The 26,928-nt window shown below is 36.9% G+C and overlaps 1 protein-coding gene across 2 annotated transcripts; it reads right to left on the bottom strand.

Moving 5' to 3' along the window:
* Window positions 1–26,782, bottom strand: LOC139116951 (aspartyl aminopeptidase-like). 2 transcript variants are annotated; one of them, XM_070679693.1, is made up of 14 exons: window positions 26,504–26,782; window positions 25,250–25,328; window positions 22,641–22,843; window positions 21,985–22,110; window positions 21,330–21,454; window positions 19,592–19,688; window positions 17,394–17,501; window positions 17,049–17,126; window positions 15,900–15,980; window positions 15,549–15,706; window positions 14,841–14,880; window positions 13,480–13,581; window positions 8,988–9,155; window positions 1–1,395 (listed from the first exon to the last, which is right to left on the bottom strand). In XM_070679693.1, the coding sequence occupies exons 1-14, from the start codon at window positions 26,525–26,527 to the stop codon at window positions 1,345–1,347; spliced, it is 1,440 nt and encodes a 479-aa protein (XP_070535794.1). In that variant the 5' UTR covers window positions 26,528–26,782; the 3' UTR covers window positions 1–1,344. The 2 variants fall into 2 exon arrangements, with proteins under 2 accessions (XP_070535794.1, XP_070535795.1); XM_070679694.1 differs by lacking the exon at window positions 26,504–26,782 and having other exon boundaries at window positions 22,641–23,582; window positions 25,034–25,328.
* Between the last annotated feature and the right edge of the window lie 146 nt (window positions 26,783–26,928).

Here is a 26,928-nt window from a genome sequence, read left to right as displayed (position 1 = left end):
CTGGTTGCTTCACTATGTTTATTAAAAGGACAGAATCGAAAGAAAATCATACAGACAAAGTGAAATATGGATAAAAGTTCACACAATATGACTGAGAATATTGTTTTTACAGAATTGTTATTGGAAAATACAGTATTACTTGAATTTATTTCAGTATTTATCGAGTCATCTCAACTCTTACTTTGTCAAAAATTGTGATTGCAACAGTCTTCTGTAAGTGTGCTTTGCCATTACTCAATTATCCCTCACAACGACCACCCTGTGCTTACCTACTTCTTAATGGATTGTTCACAACAGGTCTTAATACTGATCCGATTTGGTCATTCATCTGAAAATCACCGATATTTCATATTTTTTCGCCAGCTTTGTAAAACTCAACCAATATTCTAGCGTGAAAAAAAAATATAAAGCTCAGCTCTTGAGTATAATTTGGAGAGAAAACGCCTTAAAACATGATTGAAGGAGGTAATATGAGGAAGGATTTTCCTTATTGTATTGTTATCTGTCACTTCAATAAACTGCTTTGATGAATGAGCACTGTCTACGGCTTGTACAATATTTACTTGATGAATATTGGATTTTTAATGTCCAGTACCTATGTGTATAAAGCTCTTTTCAAACCTGGTTGTAAAACAAAATGGAACACGAAACTAAATTTTCGTTTTACATCAAGATAATTGAAAGGCTTTCTTGTATTTTCATAGCTTTTTCTTCTCTTTTCCCCAAAGATCAATTAATCCTTCACAATTATTTTTTTCAGAATTTTCAAACTGGCTGATTGCACACTTTAAGGTAGGGTCTTTTTTTCTCTGCATTGTCAGAGGTAGAGCAAGACATTGATGTATGGTGCTGATTGTGGTTTTGTGTATATATGAGCTTCTGAGATGGGATAAAATATCCATCAATCTGTCTTGTTCCAATCTCATGCTGAGTGTATGTTCACCGTGCGTCAAGGACGCAGACATCAAAAGCAGTTTATGCTGGAGGGCATTGCACTTTTTCATTGAAAATCTTCATGCTACGCATGCTGCTGTGCTTCATATGATTGGTTGTGGAAGGAATTCAAATTATTTACGCTCGTAATATTCCCTTTTCAGACAGTGTTGTGTGTGTGCCTGGGACATGACACCCCTTTTGGAGGTCAAAGGTCACAAACAGCACCCTCTGGAGAGGCAACTCTTCATTTTCTGGCCGAAATCTTGATGTCAGTGATGCTGATCTGCGAAGACATAGGTGTGTGACAAGCTTGCTTGGAATCAGGTATGAATGTTTGCGTGGCTGAAAAAAGGTCAAAGGTCAAGTGGCTGGACCACATCCTCAGGAACATGTGTTGATGGGACACTTTCATTCTATGTCAAGTGATGCGTTGACAGCTGGATAGTGTTCAAAGTACGCCTGCAGGAAATGAAGGAAAAAAATGTGCAACTTAAGAAATGTTATGTTTTCAGCAGGTGTGAAATTTAATTCACGCACTATGGTTTCCTTGTAAGTCTCACCGCAACCAGGCAGTTGATGTTGGATTAGAAATAGAATGTGTTTTGCCATTTTGTCTTGCTTTAGATTTACAATCTGTCAGAGTGACTGGATCTCAGGATTGCACAAGTATCTCTTGTCACGGTCCCTCCACAAAACCGTGCTCTGGTATGGCTTTTTCAGCTTTTGTCTTTGAATTCTGCATCCCATGATTGAGACTGTGTGTGTCTTTAGCATGATCCTTTACATACATATAGCAGAGGAATATGAATTTGTTGTTTTTTTAGGCAAATTTGTCTAAACACAAATACATGGACTGACATTCACAAATTCAAGTTGATCCCTGGTTTTTTTTTACAATTATCATTTTTTATAGCAACAGAGGCAAACTGTGTAATTTTGGCATGACAGATTTTCAGTGACTATTGGCACACCTTCAGACACTTTCAGATAGCGTTGTACTTTTTGAAAGAGCACTGTACAGTTTCTTCGTTTCATTGCCTTATAATAGAAGGCAAAAAAGAACATCGTCCACACATTGTTTAATTCATAAAGATATACAAACATTGGTCTGTGTTGATCTACCGGGTATAATTTACAAATGCTCATGGTTCATTGTAACTTTGAGAGTAACTAAAATTCTGAATTGACAATGAAATGCTGCTTTTACATATTGAGAAACTTTGTGGGGCAGTGGCACCTTTTCAGTCGATGTAACAGATTTTTCTTTCTGAACTTGAAACAAAACGCATTTATGGAATGGCTTTGAAGTCATACCGATGGCTGCGGCAACAGAGGATTTCTTTAAATGGCCAACACTACCTACAGGTCATTTTTGGATTTGCAGCTTTCATGCAAAGTTGAAAAAAAAACACAGAACAGAGACGGTTGAGGAAGGTGGGGGATAAATGAAACATCATGAATGATGAATAGAATCCTTTGTCATTGCTAATTATCAGTTACTAATCCTCCCTGTCTACAGTTATGCCAGTGTATCTGAAATCAATACCTGGAGGGGATTTTCACCTTTGTCTTCTTTCACTGAGTGGTTTTAGGGGTGTGGTCGGAGCTGAAATGAGTGAATGGCTGACGATTGCCTATTTTAATAGTGAATAATCAATTTGGACGTGAAAATAACGGACAGAAAACCATGGCCATTGTGAGGAAAGAATCTACCACGGTCACTCCTCCCTTTTGTGGAGGGACCGTGAATCTACATATACTCAATACTTTGTAAATATATTGCATGGAAAGTTAACCCTTCCACCCCCATTTCCCTGTAAATAGGTTCACCCTTCCTGCTGAAAACAATAAGGGTGTATCAAAGTCTAGTTGTGGAAAGGTTAGGGCGGTAATCAAACCTCATAGCATCAGTTTACAGATTAATTGTAACTATTGGATCGAAGGAGTGGTCTTACTTCTGTAGTACGATTTCACTATCTGCTGAAAAACTGGGGCAGTAAAATTTTCAGCTAACCATTTTTTATTACATTTTTTGAGCGCAAATAGACCTCACTGGTTGGTGCTTGACAAAATTTTGACCCATTAGTGCATTTTAATATCACACATTGTATTCCTTTTGATTACACTATTAATCAATGCTGTTTCTGTTGATTTTATATTTTGTCTATGTACTCGATGAGTAAAACTATGGAAATCTGAATGAAATAAACCACAACAATACCACGGTGATGGAAACAAACTGGGTAAAGTAATATAGCATTGCATCTTCCCAATCTATTGTATACATAAGGTATGTATGTATGTACGTACGTACGCGTGCGTGCATGCATGCATGTATTGTGTGTGTATGTATGTGTGTATGTATGTATGTGTGTATGTATGTATGTACGCATGTATGTATGCATTTATGTATGTATATGTGTATGTATGTATATATGTATGAGTTTGTGTAGTGCATGTATGTCCGTATATGTGTGTATATGCATGTAGGTATGTATGTAATATATTTATGTATGCATATATAATTATGTAATATATACATATGTATGTATGTAGAATGTCTGTTTTTACTTATGTATGTATGTATGTATGCGCATGTGTGTGTGTGTATATTTACATTTGTATGTGTATATATGTATGTACAATGATGAGATTGATAAAATGACACTTTGTAACCAAAATGTTATGATGAAAACAATATGAACTACGTCCAAGGATTCAAACAATACGTTGAAGTCAATACTCTCACAAAAGAGATCAAATTTATCAAAACATTTCTAAGAACAAGCTATATTGTGATATCACTCCAGACTGTATTGGCAAATGAACGACATTGTCTAAACTCACATCCCAAATCCATACAGGACAATATCCCCTACCCACTAAAATCACACTCTTGGAATTTTCACACGGTGACGTAATGCAACACAGCCTTTATTAAAGTTACATCTGAGGTCAGAGGTCACAACATCCCCTATATGGCATTTGACATTTGCAGCAAATAAGTAGTTATTTAATTTCACTAACGCAATTGTCAATAAAAATATTAATGGAATGCCTGAAGGTAGATGCGTGTGGGGAATACTTTTATTACTATTCAATATTCAGATTTTTGTTAATCATAAAAATACAACAGTATCATTAACTTCCTATACATTTCAATCTACATTTTGCTTGATACTTTTAACATTTTAAGGAGATTTTAAAATTTTAAGATTATTTAAAAAAAAACCCCCGCTTAAAGCTGTATTTCAAAGGTGCGAAAAACAAACCCCGGGAGAAGGTTAATGGTGGTTGGAACATGGCTGGGAATTTTAATGAAAAACTCTCTGCTTGAGCGAGGCATTAGGTTTTTACTAGTGTGAAATGGCGTTTCTTAACGATTGTCTGACAGCTTCCTTTGATTCAAAGGCTGTCCTCAGACAGACTGAGTCATCATATGTTTTATAATCTCCCTAAATTGAATTTTCTCATTCCAGACCGTACCTGGGCCCCGTCTTCATTTATGCAGCTGTCAGGTAAAAACAACACATTGCAGTTTCCATTATTAAATATACCTATTTACTTTTTTCTTTTTTGAGTTTCATTCATACAGCACCACATAATCTATTTTACATGTAAAATATCCTACCCTGTATATCGTAAATTACTGCTTGGATTTATCAATCTGCTTGTTCAATGAAGAGGTCATATGCTTATAAAAATGTTCATATTTTGCATGTTGTACTATTGGAGTTGTACAAATGCCATAATTTTATTAAATAAAATATCTTGAGAGTTTAGATAGGATGACAGTCTCTTGTTGAAATCACAATTTCATGAAAGATGTTAAAAGATGATGTAAATTATAAATATCATATTCGCTTATGGTCAACCTGACGCACACTGGGTCATGTCTTTTTAATGGTAGAAATCGGCTCTTGTCTAAGGGTGCTAATCATGGTAAATAAATGCAACAATGCCCCCTAAGATATTATTAAATTGCACAACTTCGCATGGGCCCGTTGCTTTTCAGTCTTGCCATGTTTTATCATAAGAAAGGAAAACAAGCAAAGATGCAGATTTTCACCTTTTGATGCTAAACTGCTGCCCTACCTGAGATATTTCCTAAGTTACATTTTCAGAATTGAACTGTGAAATTCTGAAGCGACAGGGAGGTTAAGCTACATGATAACGGTAAACTTGAATCATCAAGGTCACTGTTTTCATCACTGGATGACAAATCTGTTATTCATACTCTGCCCAGACATTGAACTCTTGATTTGAACAGCCGTTTGCGTACAAACTGACTGAGAGTTGATGTGAAACTGCAAAGAAGTGTTTGATCATGGTTGATTGATGAACACACTGCCATACATCATGGTTACCTGCCAACACTGTAAAGGTCTAGACTTTGAGACCACAAGCAGTAAAATTCTATGCTTGTGAGCGTTCTGACTAATCTGATCTAGTCATAAAAAAGATTTGAAAATCTTTTGCGAAATGCTTTCATGTAAAACACAGCATATCTTTCAGCTACCCTTTACGCTCCACTTTTTATGAATTTTTCAGATTTTTTATTTCAGTTTGTAACGGTGGTAAAATACAGCTTTTTGTTCTACCCATACTGAAATCATATTCAAAATTCTTGTTACAAGCTGCATGGTATTGACGATGACGGAATTTCTATTCAGATCTGGAATTCATTTTTCAAAAAGTAATATCATGGTATACTGTCCATAATGTGTTCTGTTTGCTAAGGTAATACTGTATATATTCAACCTAGCCCAGGAAGAGGAATAATTGAATGTATTTATTATACAGGACAAAAAATTGACAAATATTGCAAAGAATTACAGCAATTGACCCTTCACTGATGTAATAATATCAAAATAGGGTTACCTACATTCTTGTCATTTTCATATTTGGTCTGTATATTACTATACAGAGTTTGTAAATTTAGTAGGGTCGATTTAATATAAGATAACAGTTCTACTGTTAACATTTGAAAATAAATATTAGTCCAAAATTATTAAAAACATCTATAAGCATAAAAGGACATGAAAATTTGTACTTTGTTCAATATAATTGCCATGACAGAAATGATAAATCTGCATGTCAGGGGGCTTTCACTGCAAGTTACAGTGATAAATGCTGGTGGGGAAAGATAAAAAAAATTGCTCATTTCTGTTTTTAGCAGTCAGTGTCATGTGCCTGACGTTATGATAAGTAAATAACAAACAAACAAACTTAAATACAATCAACATCATCACCATTCTATCTGGTACCGGATGTATGAACACTACCATCTCAATTGTTGCACACTTGTCTCACTGATAGCTACACCAAAACCAACTCTTCAGCCACATGAAGTTAAAACTCCATTCACAGCATTTATACGTAGATAATCCCTCCTTCACTTAATCTTAATATGCAGATTATGTAACATTACATGGCCCCCCAAAAAAGTCTCTCTGCGGCGCCTGACCTGTGAAAATCTACGCAACACCTGACGGAAGAAATTCTTTTGAAATCTCATCTTTACATTTCTGTCTGGGCAAACACTGTTTGCTACCACAGCGGCTTTTGCTGGCGGTAATGATTGGAAGGTATTATTGGGTGAGTTGCCATTCTCAGATGCAGCCCGCTCAGTGCTAAATTCAGTCAATTTCACAGAATATCTCAAAACATGTTTCTTAAGCTGATATACTGATTTTAAGTATTTTTGATCTAATCTTATAATTTGAACGGTGAAGTGAATCTGTTCGAAACTACCCTCCCACTAGCATATGTGATAAGCATGTCCTCCCACTAAATTATAATGCCCACTGCACCCAGTTTCCATGATCTGTCCCCTCCCATCTCCCCATAACAGTTCAATCTCGTCTTGCCCTCTCCAAACCACTGACATCATTTAATCTCCCCTGCATTTCTATCAATCACAGCATTCCCCTCCCTTGCACCTATTATCTGGTACCCATTGCCAGCAATTTTCTCCCCGCCCACTGTAAAAACTGAAATTTCCTCCCGCCCACGGTACAAATAGATTTATTCTCCCCACCCACTGATTATTTGTAAATTTGCCTGTTCGCTGGAAAACTGTGCAGAAACACTTTTTGCCCAACAGCTTCGCTGGCTATAATACACGCATTCTATAATGTCGCTGCTGTCATTTTCAAAGTCAGCCACTGACTGTACCGGTAATTAGACTATGGTTATTGATTTAGGCAAGTAATTGAGCTCAATGACAAAAATATATTATTAGTTTACTTTGACAATCAAGGCAGATAGAAAAACAACTTGTTAGTGAAGGACCATTCCAGCATGTATCCCACAATGCAGCACAGCCTTGGAGCAGAGGCTCCTGGGATATAGTAAAGGAAGGAACGTGAAAATCTGTTTATCAATGATGTAATGTTTCTATTTTTAGCACATAAAGCAGTTACTGCCTATGTTTTACAGAGAGAGATATGTTCATTACAGATTTCCATATTCCTGGGCTTTGATGAATTCAGAGAAAACTGTGTATGATGATGTTATTATTGTCAAGTTCAACACTATATGATGCTTTAGAGTAAAAAATTTGGACTGAAATATTTGGCCTAAATATGGTTTAACCAGCTGAGCTGACTGGACAAATTAAAACTATGGCAATATCATGTAAAACATCAACCTGGCACAGATCAGCTCATGCCACGCCTCACCGTAAATTGAAATATCTAAAATTAAATATACTGTAATATCTCATCGTATTATGCTAATCTTGAACTCATGTTACAAATCAAATCATATTTTATCATATCTTAAAGTGAACTTCATATACTACCATAGCCATTTTATTTCCTATATCCAGTAATGTCTCATACTACAGTACTATACACGTCATGTAAATGACTAGAGATTGAACTTGATAACATAACATCTCGACTGAAACACTGAGTAGCATTGCAGTGTAAAAAGCAACTTAAACTTTGCTACAGTACATGTGCAAGAATAAAGATGTCATAATTACATAATGTCAACGGCAGACATATTTAACACTGACACTGCAATACTTGATACAGTGCAATTGTGATATTTTCACGCTTTGATTTCTATGATTACCACATGCTACTCTTGCTAAATTTATCTTTTAGATTGAATCAAATTTATGGTCTGTACTTCCATTGAGCTTTTAGTAGATGCTCTGTGTATAAGTACTGAACTCATTCTATTATACAGCAATGGTTTGCGGAGAAGAAAGCGCATTCTTGACTGACTGTTCTTTTAAAGCCCTTGCTTGACCTTGATACCTTTGAGAAGTATGGTGTTCTGAGATGCTGTGTTCTCATTTACAAATTATACTGGATACATTCATAAGTATTGATGTATCCACCCACCCAAATTTCTTTAAATGTAACAGTTTGTTAAAATCTTCGATGAGATCAATTTGCGTAAACTATATTTATACAAAAACAATGATTAAGTGAATAATTTGGTGAGCGTATTTTCACTGTGTATAAATATTTCACACCAACTTTACCAGTGATGTAAGGTGTTTTTGAAATGTCACTCCTTGTGATGGGGCTGGAGGCCTTGAAACGCAATAAAGAACTGTCATTCATTCATGATGGGATTAAATTATAGCTGTATTGTGTGATTTTTAAGTCAAGTTTCTACAGCGGAACTACATTAACCTAGAATGCGCCTCAGGGACAGATATTCAGACTCTGAAACTTTGGTCTACCATTTTTGTGGGGGGCCTGTTCTAAAGCTCATGGAGTAAATAGATTTCACCAGCTCATTTATATGAAAATTGAAAGTTTAATTTTTCCCTATAGAGATAACACAGAGATGGCGGCCATTTTGAATTTCAGGTGTTGGGAAATATTGGGTAATTTGTTTCTTTAGACTCAAATTTTGCACAGTGACTTCTCATGTTTATTCTTGGTTTGGAAAGAAAATTGTTTCAAGTTCACTTGTGAAAAGTCTCAGCAAAAAGTTTAAGCGTTTCAATTTTTGGGTGCCTACTACCTAAAGCACTTGTGCCATGGTCTGATTACAACATTTTATCATAGTTTTCTTTGCCTTACCTTGTAGAGTTCAGTGGCCTGGTGAATGCTGCTGGTACAAGCCATCTCACGGATGGAGTGCATTCCAAGCTGTGGCATGCCGATGTCCACCGTTTTCAGTCCAAGCTTTGATGCTATGATTGGTCCAATGGTTGTGCCACACGGGCTGTCATTACGAACGACAAATTCCTGAAAGTACATCATATAAAAGGAGGGTTGTTTTACACAGCTTTTTTTAAAATGGAAGGTTCATGTGAATGTTTGATATCAGTTGATTCAAAGATTGTGTGTGCGTGCGTGTGAGAGAGAGAGAGAGGGAGAGAGTGCATGGGAGAGGGAGAGAGAGAGAGGGGGGATGGAGCTACTGGTAAGTGATCTTTTGACATAGTACATCATAAGTAACCACTAACGGCCATGATTATCAACTAGCATTTTGATTTGCCCTTCAAATTTCAGTAATGAACAAAGCACTGACAAGGCTTTATAACAATATAACAACGGTTACAAACTGAATGCCAGGGACTTACAACTTAGCAACTGAAAATTCCAAGCCTTGTTCTCATTTTAGTTGCTGCCTTGTCTGTTGACCTTTGTACTGAAGGAGTGAATTCTTCTACAGCTTACGGTAGAATGTGCCTCGGGACAGATATTTGGACTCTCAAACTTTTACAATACATGTTTGGTCTACCACTTGTAGGAGTTCATTTCGAAGGTCATGGCGTAAATAATGTTTCACCTAGTTATTTTTGTGTAAATTGAAAATCTTATTTTGTCCTATAGAGTTAACGCAGTAATGGCGGCCATTTTGAATTTCATGTGTTGGTAAAGATTGGGATATTTGTTTCTCCAGTACCAAAATTTGCATGGTGACTCCTGATTTTCATTCTTGATTTCCAAAGGGAATGATTTAACCCTTTCACCCCCAGTTCCCTGTATACAGGTCCAACTTTACCATAGAAAACAATGGATTTGGGACAAACCATGGTGGTGAAAGGTTTAAAGCTTCCCTATGGAAAGTTTGAGCAAAATCATTCATTTTTCAGTCTTTAAATTTCGAGGAGCATGCTACCTTAATATAAAGCTACTCAAGTCATACATGCTTCAACAAGTCACGATGTCCATAAAGTCATGATGTCATGCCTAATTGGTTATGTGTACAGTTAACGAGTCTTGTCATGACAGGGGATAAGCAGTATTATCACATGAACTGGCCCGAATTCCCACCTGTGTGACGTAGAACAGGACGGATAAGAAATCCGAATTACCCCTGTTGTACGTCATCAACCGGAACTTTTTTCTTTCATGGTACCGTTCATACATGCTGGCGTCGCGACACGAACAGATTTGTTGTGATCGATGCCGTGCTAGCTCGCACGTTATTTTTACAAAAAGGTGACCCGATAAATCCAGACATGGAAACATAGAAGGCATATTTGTCCAACGAAATTTCAAGTCGCTAAAACAATAGCTTTTTCCGAGAATCGAATGGAGGTACCGACGATCGTTATTTTAATTATAACGTCTCGGCTCCAGTCGAGTCGTGTGGACGTCGTACCTTGCGATTTCGGTTGATAAAAACCGAAACCTACACCTCAAACTGAATATTGAGTATAGTATAATCTTCGGGAAAGCGACATAGGAGGCACAAGCCTAAAGTCATTCGACTAACTACGATCAATTTCCTTAATTAATCACACAAAAACTCCGTAAAGTCTCGCTCGGAATCAAACTTGCAGCGCGGCGTTGCATAATGCTGTAGCGAAGAAAGCTGTCGAGCTGTGTGCTGCGCTGTGGAATCCCATGTACTTCGAAAGTTGACTCAGACAACACTCAAAACAGAGTTTCCGTCAACAAAATTAGGATGTATCCATGGACGAGATATGTGTCAATGCAAACATCAAAGTTCGTAAGACGAAAACATTGATGACCGAGATCGGGATTGACGAGTTGACACCGGCACGACAGAGACCGGTGACGGCAACGTTGTGGGCACAGACATGCAATGAGTGTGTCATCGAACGGAATCTTTCGCGCTCGCAAAGGTTGTAAACTTGTGTGATATTTTGAAAGCCACGGCATCTCTGGGAATGAGAATTACTGTTTCGATCGTGTCGTCTCATTTACTTCATAAATATAATTGTAAATATTCTAAGTAACTCTGAATACTATGGTTATCCGTCGCTAGCACGGTGAAAGCTATGTCCGCCGATGGCCAACTTGCCTTGGCATCGATACAGCGCGAGACAATGATTGACACGTTCACGTGACCGAATCCGTACGTCTGGTTGGTGGAGATACCCTGTAATGTAGCAAATTTCAGCTTGATGGGATTTATGAATGAAAGTATCTCCTGGGTGACGTGCCGCTTTACTCTTTAAATGAAAGTAATCCGCGTAAGTAAAACACAAATCGCGACGAAATTCATGCAATTTGTTACGATAATTTTGATCCATCTATGTCAAAAGAAAAATAAGAAGACTGTTCATGTGATAAATATATAATCCCATGGTATTTTCTCTGTTTGACGTCATCGTATACTCGTGTTTTTCGCCGAGCCGCACAACTTCTCGCCTTCGGCTCGAAGTTGTACGGCTCGGCGAAAACACTCGTATACGATGACGTCAAACAGAGAAAAATACCATGGGATTATATATAATTATAATGTACGTTTTTAGTGTGTGGGCGTAATCTGAGGTAATTTTTCTGGTATTTGCTTGGTATACGGCATACCTGGAGCTTAGTAGGTAGAAATCGCATTCCAAACGTAACGCAATGATAACATTAGCCTCAGCAGATATGTGTTCAGGGAAGCCATTGTTCTGAGCTCTGGTAATTTGGTGCTATTTATTGTAAATTACTATTAAATTAATATACATTGAATTCTTCAAGTCCCAAAATGATTTTGGCGTAAAATGGTGTCTACAAACCAATATGTATGTCATTCTGTATACGCTAGTGATGGATAAAAATTACTAATATTGCTGTAAAGTATATGCATGTATAATACAACAGATTTGTCAACATACCAGACTCAGAACAAAGAGTTTTTGATTTGGAGGAATATAGACCCTTTCATCATGGAAATTTGGTTCATCTCATTGTTTTTGACAGTGCTACTGGACCGTAACATTGGAAACTGAGGGGTGGAGGGGAATGTTGAAGGCCAAAATGTAACTTTTCAATGTTTGTTCATCGGCAGATACACAGTAGAATATTGACTGTGTCTCTCCATCTTCCTGGATCCTTTCATTATGAAGATTTGGTTTGGTCCCAGTGCTTCTGATGTACTGGTTGGAGCTGTACACTACAAACTGAGGGGGTGGCCAAGGGTATTGAAAGTTAGTGATGATAAAAGTTACTCTTCAATATTTTGTTGATCACATAACCCACTACAGAATATTGACTTGGGCAGTGACTCCACTCTTAGTTCTGTTGACCACCTGGCTGACTTTTACAAAGCAACAGCTTGCTAAAAAATTGAAAGAGACAGATTGACTTCAAAAGACCACGTGTCCTTTCATACTTGCAAAACAAAAACCAACACGGATCAATTAAAGGCCAGTTTGTACTGTACACCACCTGTGAAGCCTCTTTTTATTGTTTAAAATCAAATTAAACTGAAAGGGAAGCTCTTCTGTAAACACTGTCTGAGCTGTGATCTTTCCGCAATGGAAGACAGCTTTTCAATATAGACTTTGAATATAGTGGGGAAAATTAACTTAATTGCCTTCCTTATGTGTGTAAAGATTGCCGTCAAAGAGAGCTCTGATTTTCAGGGAAATCTGTTGTCTGTTGGGCAGTTTTTTTGTCACAGATTTACAATATTCTAGAACAACAAATGTCACGTTTCAACTCAAATGACCTCTTTTCCTGTATTTTCCTAACAAAGTCTGGTTGTTGATTATTTGCAATACATGATCAAATATTTAAATTGACCGTAATCATTTATGTGCAACCCTTTACAGCCTGTTCTATTGAAAATCTCAGCACAATGTTATACGTTATTGTGGGGTCATGGGTTATTGTGGGGTCATGGGTTATTGTGATGTCAGGGTTAAGAGGATAAAGTAGAAGTTGCACCTCATTTGCATACGATGTTGCTACAAAGAAAACATGAACTTTGACAATATTTCTGTTATGACTGCTGTTCTTCCAAAATTAAAATGACATGTTTAAAAAAAATAAAAGACATTTCACATCCTTTGTTGAAATCCAGCCTAGGACGTAACAAAAGTGATATTTAGTTTGGTTATAAAAACATGAATTATGGCTTCAGGGCCGGATCTCCACTGAATGAAATGACTCAATCTTAAGAACCTCTGGACTTGGACAAACAGACAGACAGACAGACAGACATCTAACTCCTGCTGTGGACACTGGAGCTAAAAAGTTAATGATTAATGCCTGAAAGAGCCGACTGATTCGAAAGCATGAAAATTATATTAATTTCTTCCCCCTTTTTGACACTTGAAATGACCTGTGGGCTCATACTACACTCAGTTTTTTTTCTTACCTGAAGTGGTACGTTTCCTTTTTCTGCAATCACTCTGAGAATAGATGATGTCACAGCTGTAGTTGCATAGCGTTGATTGCTATTGATTTTGATGACGGGGCCCTGCAGGCAATGAAATGGCACAGAGGGTACGGTTAAATATGAAAAGAAAATAAAGACTGACGTCGGCAATTCACGCATGCAGAATGCTTTTACCATGTGCTTTATTGATGAAAGCAATCCGAAACACGGACGCTGTTGGTTTTACGTTCCCTGAAGTCGTACACAGCTGTGCATTAGCTTGCTTATCAAATATGCGCTTGTTTGCGTAAGAAATGAAAACCTCCAGCTATCATGTTGAATTTTCTAATCTTCCACAAAAATCACAACGATAGTCGCCATAGCGACCTGTAACTTACTCCCTGCTGCTTATTCCTAACTTGTAATTTTTTATTGGACAGAATTACTAATCAGACGAAAGTGGTGGCGTACATTGGTCTTCATGTCAGTGGAAAACACTGTAATATAATTCATGTACAATAGATTCCAAGAAGAAGTGATAGCGCCCTCAAAAAATTATGCCTTCGAATTATCCATGGGCTGAAAACAATGTGACATGCTTTGAAAATTTTGTGCAAATAACAAGGCATACAGGCTTCATAAGCATAACAACTTTGAGCAAGGCACCACAAGGAAAATCATGCTGTACAAAGTTCAACACAAGGCCGGTCAATGTGACAGATGCTAATCACAGAACCTCACTAGACTAAACTGTTGCCATGGCAACAATGTCGAAGAGTAAAATTGCAATATTTTTGCTGAACCATCAGGGCAAAAAAAAAATTTGCTTCGTATAATTCTATTATTTGCACCAGCTCACTATTGTCAGCTTGTGGATATGATTAAACGTACTTATAGGGATGAGGGAAAGGATGGGGCTGGGGTTTGGGGTGTGGAAAGAATGAAGCCATACAAAGCACTTGAGATATGTGATGGATGAGTTTTATGTAATTTTTAAATTTTATTTCCAGGAAGGCCAACAGGAAGAAGTCCTATTTCTATGCTTAAAAACTTGCAAAAAAAAAAAAAGAAAAATACAAAACAAAAAATTAAAATAAACTAATAATGAGGGGGAAATACACAAATGTTATTTATAACTTGGATTACAAAATAAAGATGTTTAACTGCTAATATCCACTCTGATTATTTCATTTGATTCAGATTGATCTTCTATGTGTGAATGATTCACTTAAAATTAGATGTCTATCGTAAAAATAAATGGTACCAGCTGTTACTGAGTCAGTCATAACGTGTTTGAAAACACTCTTTCACATAAAAAACAAGCAAGAAATTAAACAGAGTGGTTTTATAGGTATATTTACCTTGTGGAGAGAAGGCTTGTGGCGCTCTTCATGTTTTTCACTGCATTAGGAAAATAAGAAAAATTTCATCTTTAAAATCAAGAAACTTTTATTCACCGGTATCACAAATTTATACATGGGGATCCTTTACCACGTGGCTAATTGAGACGCTGTACCAGAGATATGTAGTGTTCAGAAATCATGCCATTGCTGAAATATGATATTTATCAGATCTCTTAATCTGCATGGTAAATTCTGTGAAACCTGTCAAGCTATTTTATCCATGTTTTTTCCTCTTCAAATTCAGTTCAATGTTATGTTTGTACAAAAACACTGTGTTACACCTTTACATTGGTAGAGATTTACCAATTTTCGATCAAAAAAACGATAAAAGGGCACAAAAACTTTAAAAAATGTGCACCTTATCCAGATTCTCTTCATTATTTAGACCTTGGCCATGAACATCAACAATCAAATACTTCTCTGCTGATGTGCAGCATGCTCAGATTATATCTGATTGGTCGATTGTCACTATTCACAGCAACTTAAGGAGTCTCTTTGTATTATTTTATTACAATGGTGAGATTCAGCCACTCAATCGGATATCTGCTTCCGAGACGCTGCACATCAGCCCAAATACTGTACACGCATATTGAGAAGGCAACACACAAGGAAGAAATCTCAAAAAACAAAATAATCTGTTTACACTTGCATTGAGGGCGCACTTACGGATAGTTTGGATGAATGGCATGGGCTTGATCAGCACTGAGTAGCATGGACTTTGGTATGGACTCTTCAAAGCTGGTACGGTTTTCACTGACACACAGCCTCCTCATGATGAACTCCGTCAGTGAAGATTCTGCACCCTGGGCGGTCTGTGATCCAACCTAATCAATAAATGCAAAGGCATTTTTCGTTGTGTATTCTCTATATCTTTTCAAAAGATCAACAAATGTCAAATTCTTCAATATACTTGTGCTCCTGCAAAAGACTTGTAACAAAGGTTCAAATGTCCATATTAACTGATATTTATTTGATAACATCAGATGAACTTTTTGAGTTATACAGCATACTACTGACCTCTTCATTGTCGTAAAAGTTAACCATACGGATGTTAGGATCTTCATCAAAACTGTCATTTTTGCAGGCTTCAATCAAACCCTAAATTCAGGAAGACAAAATGCAGTGACTTATTGAAAAATATGCAGAGAAATTCAATAAGAGTGGATAAATTCAATGAAATTCAATGCAGTAATACACATTTTCAACAAATACGTACAATTTTAAATTTGCTTGTTTGTTTGTTTCAAACAGTATGTTCGCCATATGACTTACTGTCTGTCACTATTTGCAGAGAGGTTCTTGCCAATATTACACATAAATTACATTTATGCAAATTTCGTAACTGTATTCAGCCTTTATATTAACACAAGATTGACATCCACACTAACCTAAAAATCAGGTGTTAATTTCTTTGGTGAATAAAACTTTCCTTGATCTGCTCACAACATCGATAGCTCTTCACCCATTTGAAAACCATTTTGTTGGTGCATCTCCTTTTTTGTTTTGTTTTTTGTGTGATTTTTTTTTAGGGGGGGAGACAAAGATAGAGTAGTCAGAGTACGTAGGGGTGAGCTGGTTCCATTTGTTGGATACGATTGGATTGATGATATCAGTGTTGCCGCCAGGATGCACCGTTGCGACAATGTTCCCAAAAGGGAACCCGTTGTCCCCTCAGTCTTGCATACTGCGGGTCACCTCAGGCGCACTCGTGAGTCGACTGTGATAGGTGTAGTCTACAAGTAATATCTATTACTGATGATGATCTTTGTTTTGCATATTATTAAATTATTTTGAGGCTTACAGAACGTACTTTCGGAGCGAGCTATAAGATTAAAAGTAATTAAAACGCTGCACTTGATATCATAATTGCTTGACTGTAGTCCGTCTGAGCTCTGATTTGCGGCAGATATGGTATTCTACTTCAATTGCCTGAAATTCAAGCATAGCGACGTGGTTCCGGTAGCTTGAATTTTGTTCAGTGAAACTAATGTGTTAGGAAATAATGCAAAATTTGATTGACAACTGCTTGTTGTCCCCAAAATGTACAAAATGTCCCCCAAAATAAATGGCAGTGGGACACAGTGTCCCCTCATCTAAATTTCCTGGCCGAAACACTGTGATATTATGTTTGCATAAAAATTGGCAGTGGAATGGATTTTTACTTACCTCCAAAGCACAATAGACATTGACGAGGTTGTCTAATCTTGGAGATAGCAAAAATTCATTGAGGGCACCTCCAATAACCTACAAAAGAAATGAGGAACATTTTTAAAGAGACGGCCAATTAATATGAAACATGCATATCTAAAAAGTTTTAATATTTGAAATTCTCTCACACAGTAAATCACCAAGTGTGCATAATTAGAGTCTATGTTATAATAATGAAACTCAGAATGGCGTATTTCTACTACTGCATGTTCCACAGGGAAAGTTTCGATTACAGGCGAAATAGAAACAAATGCAACTTTCAATCATCTGTTGGGGGCGCTCTTCAATGAGGCAGTAACTCACCGCATTCTGTGCATCGGCCAGGAAGAGCTCGAAGTCCAAGACATCCTCAGCGGTTGTATTCAGCTCCTCACATAGTTGTTGAAGAAGTAAAGAATGATGTTTGGTCACCTGTGAAGTAATAAAACATGAACATTATTCAGAAAAAAATGTAGCAGCTCAGAATTTCAGAAAATTCTAACCTTTTCCCATAAATTAAAAGGCACTCCCTTTTACTGGTCTGCAAATTCCTTGTCAAGCTGTCGACTGATTTCAAAATTCATAGGATTCTCAGGGGTTTGTTCTGATCTACATGTATGCTGTAACAACATCGGCAAGGTCGGTCATAAAGAACAGACAAAGTACATTTCTGACAAAATATCTCCTTCACAACATAGCATGGTGAGATTATTTCATGGTATTGCAAATTTTCAAATCATTCCATTCCGAGTTCACGTATGCAGATCCTGGGGTTCTTCTGCAGATTGATGACAAAAAGTTGTTTACATACGTGTGGCAAAAGACAATGAATATTGATGTGTGAAATAGACATATATGTTACAGTTTAGTAAATGATAACTACAAGTCTCACATAAGACATTTGTCTTGGTGTTTAGATGTTTTGCAGTAATTTTTTCTTTTTTTTTTGAAAAAGATAAATTTATTCCAACGAAGTGGCAAAAAAAACAAATCTACATAACTTTGAATGTGTTGAGCAAACAAACAAAATTACAAAGCAACTCATCTGAAAAAAAATCAGTCATTGAACTAAAAAGAAGAGAAAGAAAAATATCAAAAATATCATATCATCATATGATATCATCTTTATACATTTTCTAGTTACCTTTATGTTTGTGTTATCGCCATGACCATAGCCCCTTGTATGTGCAAACACTTCATGTAGTCATGGGCAACCACACAATAGCGGCACAGTCAGAATTGTTTATAGTCAGGTACTAGAACAACAATAACTGAGTAACCTTCAAAAATGTGATTTTTATTTTCACTTTCGTTTCTATTGAAATAAATGCTGTGGTTTTGAGTCCATGGCAGTCTGAGAATTTGACTAATAAAATTCAGTGTAGTTCATAAATACATGGCCGATACTCTATCCCATGTAGGGCACAGCCATTTTTCTTATCTTCTCACATACGCTACCATGGACTTTGGGACTTTTCATGAAAAATCACATTTTCTTGTGCAATTCTTTATCTTTTCAACAGGTAGCGATGTACATAAGACCTTATGCTTCTAATGAAACAGACTGAACAAAGTGTATAAGTCTGAAAATATTCAATTATTTTCCATATTTCTTTTCAATTCAAATGACGTCATGAGAAAAAAAGCTTGTTAGTAGCACTATTTTCATATTACCCTTCTAGGCCCAGTAGCTGTTAAAGGTATACTGTCACCTGTTCCAATTTTGCCACAGTTACCATGGAAAGCGAAAATCTAACCAATCACAGATTTTAAGCTGGTGGCCGCTTTTTAAAAACAGTGCCCTCACATGGACATTTTGAATACCAAGGAACGCCCCTTTGACCATATATGGGCATATTTAGATTACAGGTGACTGTATACCTTCAAGTTTTGATGGGTTTTTTACCATTTTTGTTTTGTATGTAAATCGCAAGTTCTTGTTCTACTCTGAAAAGCATGTAATACCTATGATTTAGCTTGTCGACACAGTGTCCATACATGTAAAATGCACTGGTATTGTTTACATTTGAATTCTAGTCCCGACCAGAATTCATTTTCAACAATAACAATGTAGTCTACACATGTGTAAACTTAGATGACAAGGTGCATACATTGCAACATGCTTTGGGGAGTAAAACGAGAATTTGTAGTTCACATTGAAAACAAAAATAGAGAAAAAATTATCGAAGTTGCAGCTACAGCACACCTTCAGGGCAATGAACACATTGGCTGTTGTCAACTGTGAGTGAGGCAATAGACTTCTTAATAGTGTAAATTTATAATAAACCTAACAAATTAAACTGACCAAGCAACCAACCAACCTACTAAACCAAAGAAATCTTCCAACAAAGAAACCCCTAGGGTAATGATAAAAGTTACCATAATATGATCCCAGTATTATTCAGTCTTACAACCCAGGTTTTTAGATAAAGCAAAGAGTATGTTTCCACATACATGTAGGTGCATACACTTTGTAAATACTATGAAGACAAGAGAAAACAATATAGAGAGACTTTACTTGCCTGATATGGTTCAGTTTTCTTATCAGATGCCTTGTCCTCATTGCTGCTTGCAGGTTTTGTCAGTTGTTCCTGGCAGGCCGTGGCAAGAACAGGCACTCTGTGCAGAAAAGATAGAACTGGTATCAGCATTTGAGATGCAGTAAAATGATGTACTGTGTTGTGGATGCTTTGCTTGAAAGTTAATGGATGTGGTACTCTACTACTGTTACCTGTATCACACAGAGTTTATGCATTTAGTGATACTCAATTTCCTCTGGTTATTTTTATGTTTTTTTTGTAACTACTGGAATTTTTTCAGCAGATATCTTGAACTTTTTGCTGCCATATTTTTCTATGAATTATTTTCAAATGGTGGTGAAGAGAAAGAAAGAATTCTGTTTCAATGAAGACTGGATTTGCACTCACTTCTGATTTTGGAATATGCTGAAAATCTAACAAAACTTTTCCGGAAAGAAAATTGTACGTGATTGTTACCTCTTCTTTGTAAGTTATAGGATATTGTGTTGCTGCCTTCCAGTATGCAAGACGCCTTTGTACATTAGCTCAAGTTATCATTACTTCAACATTGGAACAGAAAAAAAGACAGCATGATGTGGGGGTAAAATCAGGTCTTTGCATGTCTCATTACTGGTAAGACATTTTGTCTGTGTTTAGCAACATAAACAATTTTTAAATGCCGTATTACTGTGGTACCTGGTAACACCTACAGTATGTTGCAATGAAATCAATATATTTGTTTTCAATAATAAATATCTGCGACATGAACCTTCCTCGTTAGTATATGTATTTTAAGCCCATTTCAAGTAATTTGAATATAAATTCAATCCTACTTGTATTGTGAAAGAGTCAAAACAAAATAAAAGTTGTAGAAAATACAGTTATTTGAGAAAGTATCAATTGTTAAAATATGGAAATATTTCGATAGTAGATGAGGCTATGTTAACTTGTCTTTTAAAATTTTATTACTTTTAATACTTAATTGACAAAATCATCTTTGTCAATTAAGCAATAATTCCGTATTACTACTGAAGTGAAAATGAAAATGTATTACAAAATGAAAGCACAGTGCTTAGTGATAGACTTTGGTCACTGCAAGTATTGAATGAGGCCCTTTGTGTAGAACGCCCTGAATGGTACACCAGTCACAGGTCAATGTTGCATTCAGATGTCACACAATGACCCGTCTTTAAGCCCATGGGGAGGTAATTCTCTTCAAAATGACAGCAATAAGGGTCACTTATGACAGAAAACTTTGTTTAGTACTTTATTCTGAGGCAGAATGCACACATTTGGGACAGAGTTTTGACCTAACACTATTCTATAAATCATTGCTGGTCCTTGCCTGTGTGGTTGAACTTGTATACAAAAGTTTGCTGTCTTTGTCTGATATTTGTGAAAATCAGAAATGCAGTTTTTCTCTGACGGCGTTTACACAGAGAGTGACAACTGTTTTGTATTTCCAATATTGATCAATACGAGGCAGTTACTTTCTAATCAAAAAAGTTTGCACTGCCAACTTTGATATTTATTCAATAATGTTAGAGCGAGCAATTTGAAATTTCCTTATGCAGATGTTCACAACTTTCTTGTTTACGTGAGTAACTTCACTGTAGGCTGTAAAATGTTATGAGAATTTATATTGAGATTTACTTCTGTGACTCCAAAATGCATTCACAGATAAATCAAGGCACGCTCAATCTGCCTCACTCAGAATTACAATGTAAAATAATATACTTACAGGTGAGTTTCTTTGTTGGGTGCAAAATTTTCATTATGAGTTCGGTGTAAATGTATTGCCACATTGGGAATAAAAAGAATTGGTCTGTTGATATGCACCAGCTTATGTTCCAACTTATCTTTGTTCTGAAATTGAAATAAAAAGAAAGACTGATTTTCATTCTAGGACTGGCTAATTTGACACAAAATGAACTGACTTGAAATATCTGGTATTACTGCAGTATGGAGTATGGTGGAGCTGCATGATTAACCTGAATCTGAAATGTTAAAATGCCATTAGCTGTAACTTTTGATGTATTTTTTGAATTTTAATTTTTTCTATCTGTGAAAATTGCTTGTTTTACTTGGAAAAAACATGCCTTATGTTCAGCTTATCAATATAGTCTATATGCTTATAATGTCAAGTGTTTTTGTTTAGAACTGAATTTTAGTCAGAGCTAGGATTCATGTATCAACAATAACACTGCACATATATATATCATGCATGGTGCCAGCAAGGTTAATTTTTTGTACTCCAACACAGTTTGAGATGAAGAATATGAAAATGTATTTGTTTTCTAGAACAAAAATGTGAAAGTGTTATAAAAAGTTTGAACTCTTGTCTCTTTACATGGTAAAACATATTATTATTCAATCAAATGTTTTTGTTTACTCACCTTGACAATGACTCTTCCAGCAACTTTGAGATCTCTGTCCATCCATGTGTGCCAGATGCCGCCACCATAGCACTCCACTCCAATCGATAGATAGTCATTCTTGATCCGTTTGGAATCTGGTTTTACCTGGCAAACATATAAATATCTATGATAAATATCTCTGATGTTTCACGCAAAAATTGTTGTATATTTTGAAAAATATAAAAGTCGATGCAGTTTTTTGAGATTATGGTTTCCGTAAAAGATTAGTCGTTTACCTGTTATTAATGATGATGATGAGGCCTCTAATAGTACTAGAAGTACTTGGAACACAGATAATTCCTTTTGTGTAGTGATTTTTAGAAAAGTTAATTGTGTCAGTGCACATGTCTCACATTAATACTCTGTTACGAACTGTAAAAAGTATGCTGAAATTAACCACAGGGTGAGCAATGGTGGAGGACAGCCAAATTTCTTTCTCAGACAGTGACAGAAAAACTGCCGTTTCAATTTGATAACAAATGTATCCAGGACGAGCAAACCTGACTGCACAACTGCTAGACAGACATTCATACTATTTCGGGACCACTCACAACAAAATGGAATACGGTAGCTCACCTATGACTGTACATTTTATTGAGCTAGTTGATGTTTCAATATTTATGTGACTGTATTACCTTCAGACATGGGCTATCTGTGTGTGCTCCGACCATAGTGAATCCGTTACCAGCCTGGTACTTGCCACCCACGGCAAAGGCTATTATGGTGGACTTGTTGCGTGTGAAGAAATACTTCTTCTTTGGTTGGATGACCCATTTCTGGGATTCCCTCAGCTCTTCAAATCCGGCCGAGGTAAGCGCTTTGCTGCATTCATGAACGACTAAGTGGTGAAAAACGAGAGGGCGTACATTTAAGAGTGCGATCTGCAGTCAAGATATGTGTTGAGGGATTGTGATAATAGCAATCTTCAAAATTGCACTACAATTGCCGATAATTCTTTGACATTATTATCAAATTTACAATTCACCTGTATGTGGAATGTTTCTGAAAATCAGAACGCAAATTGAATCTTTTTCTGGAATCTGAAAGGTTAGTAATTGACTCTGATTTATTTTGTGTGTGCATACAGTTTCTTCCAAAGAATAAGGCAAAAAATAATGGATTTGTTTCTTGTCCTTGACATTCAGCAAAAGTGATGCAATGACGCAATTTACTTTTCTTTTTTTTTCATAACAACGCTGGTTTGGCACTATTGATGCAACAGTTATTGTCTTTTATCACTGGCTGCAAAACACCGATTTTCTTTTTTAGCATTTTTGGGCATGCATCATAAAAACTCTGAATTGAGGCCAGCCACCACACAAAATTCTGACTAACCCAACGAGAAAAAAGACATGATGTGCAGCTCCAGAAACAAATCTATCTTTTTTGGCCTGATAGACTTTTGTAACAAACAGATTTGTTCATTAACCTTGAAATAGTTTGCAAAGAAAACACAAGGAATCTGTTCATAAGGTTTAAGGGATGTAAAATAGCATGAGTGTATGATAGCAGGAAGAAAAAGATAGTTCTCTGAGCAAATACTGCACTGATGTAATAAAATGAACATTCTTTCTCTTCTGATAGCAGTGTTCTCCCTAGGCCCTTCAAGCATCACGTCTCCGTGACGCTTGCCTTGATCGCCGTGACGCTTGCTACAATGCCGTGACGCTTCAGATTTTTCCCGACACCCTTGATTGACAGCCCCACTTGACGGCTCAGTGTATTCATTGGCATGGGACATCTGCCAAAACTAGCCTTATCAACATCGTTTTTAGTCCTGAATAGACTTTTTCGTGTTGATTGACGAGTTTACATTAATCAATTGACACGTACAAAGGTGTTGAAAAACACCGGCCGAGCGGCACATCGGTGTGGCCGCGACTTTGATCATGTTGATCGAGCGTCGTGTCAATCGCCGTTTATCAAGTTACGTGGGGGGATAACAGTGACGTCTACGCCGTGAAAATGCTGGTGGTCAAAGCTATCGGTCAAAGTTGCGACCTCAAGAAAGGTTTATAAGGCGTCTATACCTGATGACGGTTAGTCTACATGAAATCTCCATGGCAGTATTACGAATGTGCATTTGTATTTTAATTATTTTTCTGTTCTTGTTGTTGAGACAAACGGTGAAAGTATCAGAGCAGGAGAACGGTAGAGTCCGTGGCTGCACACGTTACGTGTGCGTCATATTACGCTACGCTGACTTGACCTAGTTTCTCGATGTTGGGGTCACTGTAATTTTACAAGTTTTTTGGCTAACCGTACAATCGTTCTTTTGCATTCTTGTAATCTTTTTTTTATTTCGCGCAAAGTTTTTAAAAATATGAGTTCGGATTAACATTTTGGTCGAAATGATGTCTACAGTGCCATGTGACGCGTGACGTAAACAGGTCAGGCGATTTCTAAGATGGCGGTCGATGTGTGGGCTTAATTTGAGCGCTAGCGTTTCGCGCTGTTTTCAAGTGCAGGTCTCGTTTCAGGTTCGCTAAGGAGGCAAGTTACTAAAACGACAGGGGTTTCATAAATTTTGGTGACTATCATTCGTGTAAATACGTCTGAATTTTATGTTATGGTAACCGTAACAGTCCCTCTATTCATTGGGACCGTGACCGTAATCATGTGCTCAAAAACTCGCTGGGGTACACAGCCCTGATTGTGTGGCTTCGTTGCTCTGTATAATTTCGTAAACAAGTGACGCAATGTTTCATCGCAAACGTTTCTCCATGCAATGAGCATACGAGTTGAATTTTTCCAACTGAAGTTGGATTGCTGAAGAAACCAAGATATGACCGTTCAGTTTTCATGTATGAATTCATGGTGCTACCTGTAAACTAAATTGTTTATTCCCCTGATATGTATGTTCATGCAGCAGTGTGTGTAAGTAAATAAAACGCATGTTAAATGACTACAATTTGCAGTGACTGTTTTATGTGTGTATGTATTTAAATATATGTTAATGTATGCAAATTAATTATGTAAATTTTATGCAAATTTCCGACATGCTTGCCCTTGATCCTAGGGAGAACACTGGATAGGATCAGATAGAATATAATTGCTGAGGCACATTTGTTCTCATATAATCCACAAAACAATATCACATGATAGACCTTAGAGAATTTTCAAGGGTCTATGATCACACCAGAGTTTAAAGTTTTACTCAATTTCTAAAATTTGGCAAGTCTAGCATCTGCAGCACCGGTAAGTTTTTATTGATTGGAATATCATCTGTAGTAAAATACATCACCATGATAGGGAGATGGAGACTTGTTGACAAAGTCAATAAACTTGCTGGCCGCAGCCTGTATAGCTTCTTTTGATGCACTCTGGAACAAAATGAAATAACATCAATAGGATGGGAAATTGTGTATAGGAAACATAGTATTGGAATCAATTAGTTTAGGTATACAAACACTTATTCACCAAGCTATTTTTGATCAGAAGCAAAATGGAATTTGAATTTTTTTATGTTTGTCAAAGTTTTGGAATGGATGAGATTCACAAATGATGATTTTCACAGACAACACAAACATCACTTGTACAATGTGAATTTCTAGTATGGTTTGACATACTCAAAGGGTATGTATGAACTCAGTGTGGGTTATGTGTCAAAATTAATATTACCATAGCAACAGTTGACATGTACACAATAAAGTCATCTGTTAGTTGCCTGGCACAGCACAGTTGCGCAGGAGCAAGTATACTTGGTTATGGTGTGTGGACTTATTCAACTTCAGCAAACTCGTAATTTTATGAATCACAAGAAAAAATGCAATAGGTCTGCTGAAGGTTAGCCGTGTTTGGAATTACAACGATGGAAACACTCCTCCTATACTGTACTTGTATAAAACCTAGACTCACAACAGGTGGCGATCTTTAAGAGTCAGAACAGGTTAAACTAGACGTCAGCAAGCAGAAATAATCAATATTCGATTAAAATTGAATAATGACTGTGATGGACTATTATTGATATGATTACGATAACTTCTGACAATACAGGATGGTATAGCTGCAGTACAGTAGCTCGAGGTTTTGCCTGGGTATTTGGGTCGGACGGCAAAACCTGGTTTTGCCGTCCGACCCAAATACCCAGGCAAAACCTCGAGCTACTGTACTGCAGCTAGGATGATACAGACTCCCGGTCGACACAGTATGTTTAGTAATATCCCCCTTTCCATCCACAGGACGCAGACCAAGGCCTATAATTTTTTAAGTTTTCATGTTCCGTCGGCTGACTACCTTACAAATATAAAGTAAACAATGGTAAGTGAAACATTGAGGCGAAGTTCGAATCCGTGTTCGCAGACAGTGTGCCAAGGCTGATCAGAGAAAGCTTGAACGATCGGGCCGCAGCATATAAATGTTGAGTCCCGCGTTGTTACAGTTCGATTATTAATCTACTTCCTGGTGATTCTCTACACCGTACATATTCGGCACTGTGTTCAGAGAGCGTCCAGCTGTTGGGTCGTCAAGTCAAGTGCGACAACACTTCACAACTTACCATAGCGGTTCGCCAACTGCCCATGCCCGGCTTTCGAAGAACGAAATATAAATGCTGAATTCGGGGGCGTTACACACAGCCTCCATAAGAATGAAAGTAATATATGTGCATGTTCAACCGAAAAATAATTTCAACGTGTTTTCTTCATAAAATATATAAAGTTCAAGTTTCAGGAATTTTCGCCTGTTCCACTTTCGCCATTGTAAGAAAATGTTTCGACACAATCACGATATAGAAAATATGAAGATATTGTGCAGGCGTACTGGGCGTACGACCCTGCAAATTGACCTTCTAGCCTACTCTAATTTTTTGTATATTGAGAATTTCACGTTTTTATTTCTCAGGCGCAAATTACGAAAAATCTCTCGGTTCTGTGAATAATAAAACAGAATTTTAGAAAATGTGAAAGACAGGGTCATAAATAT

Source organism: Ptychodera flava, chromosome 18, assembly GCF_041260155.1.
Source record: "Ptychodera flava strain L36383 chromosome 18, AS_Pfla_20210202, whole genome shotgun sequence".
NCBI lineage: Eukaryota > Metazoa > Hemichordata > Enteropneusta > Ptychoderidae > Ptychodera > Ptychodera flava.
This window is presented reverse-complemented; position numbering and strand designations above follow the sequence as displayed.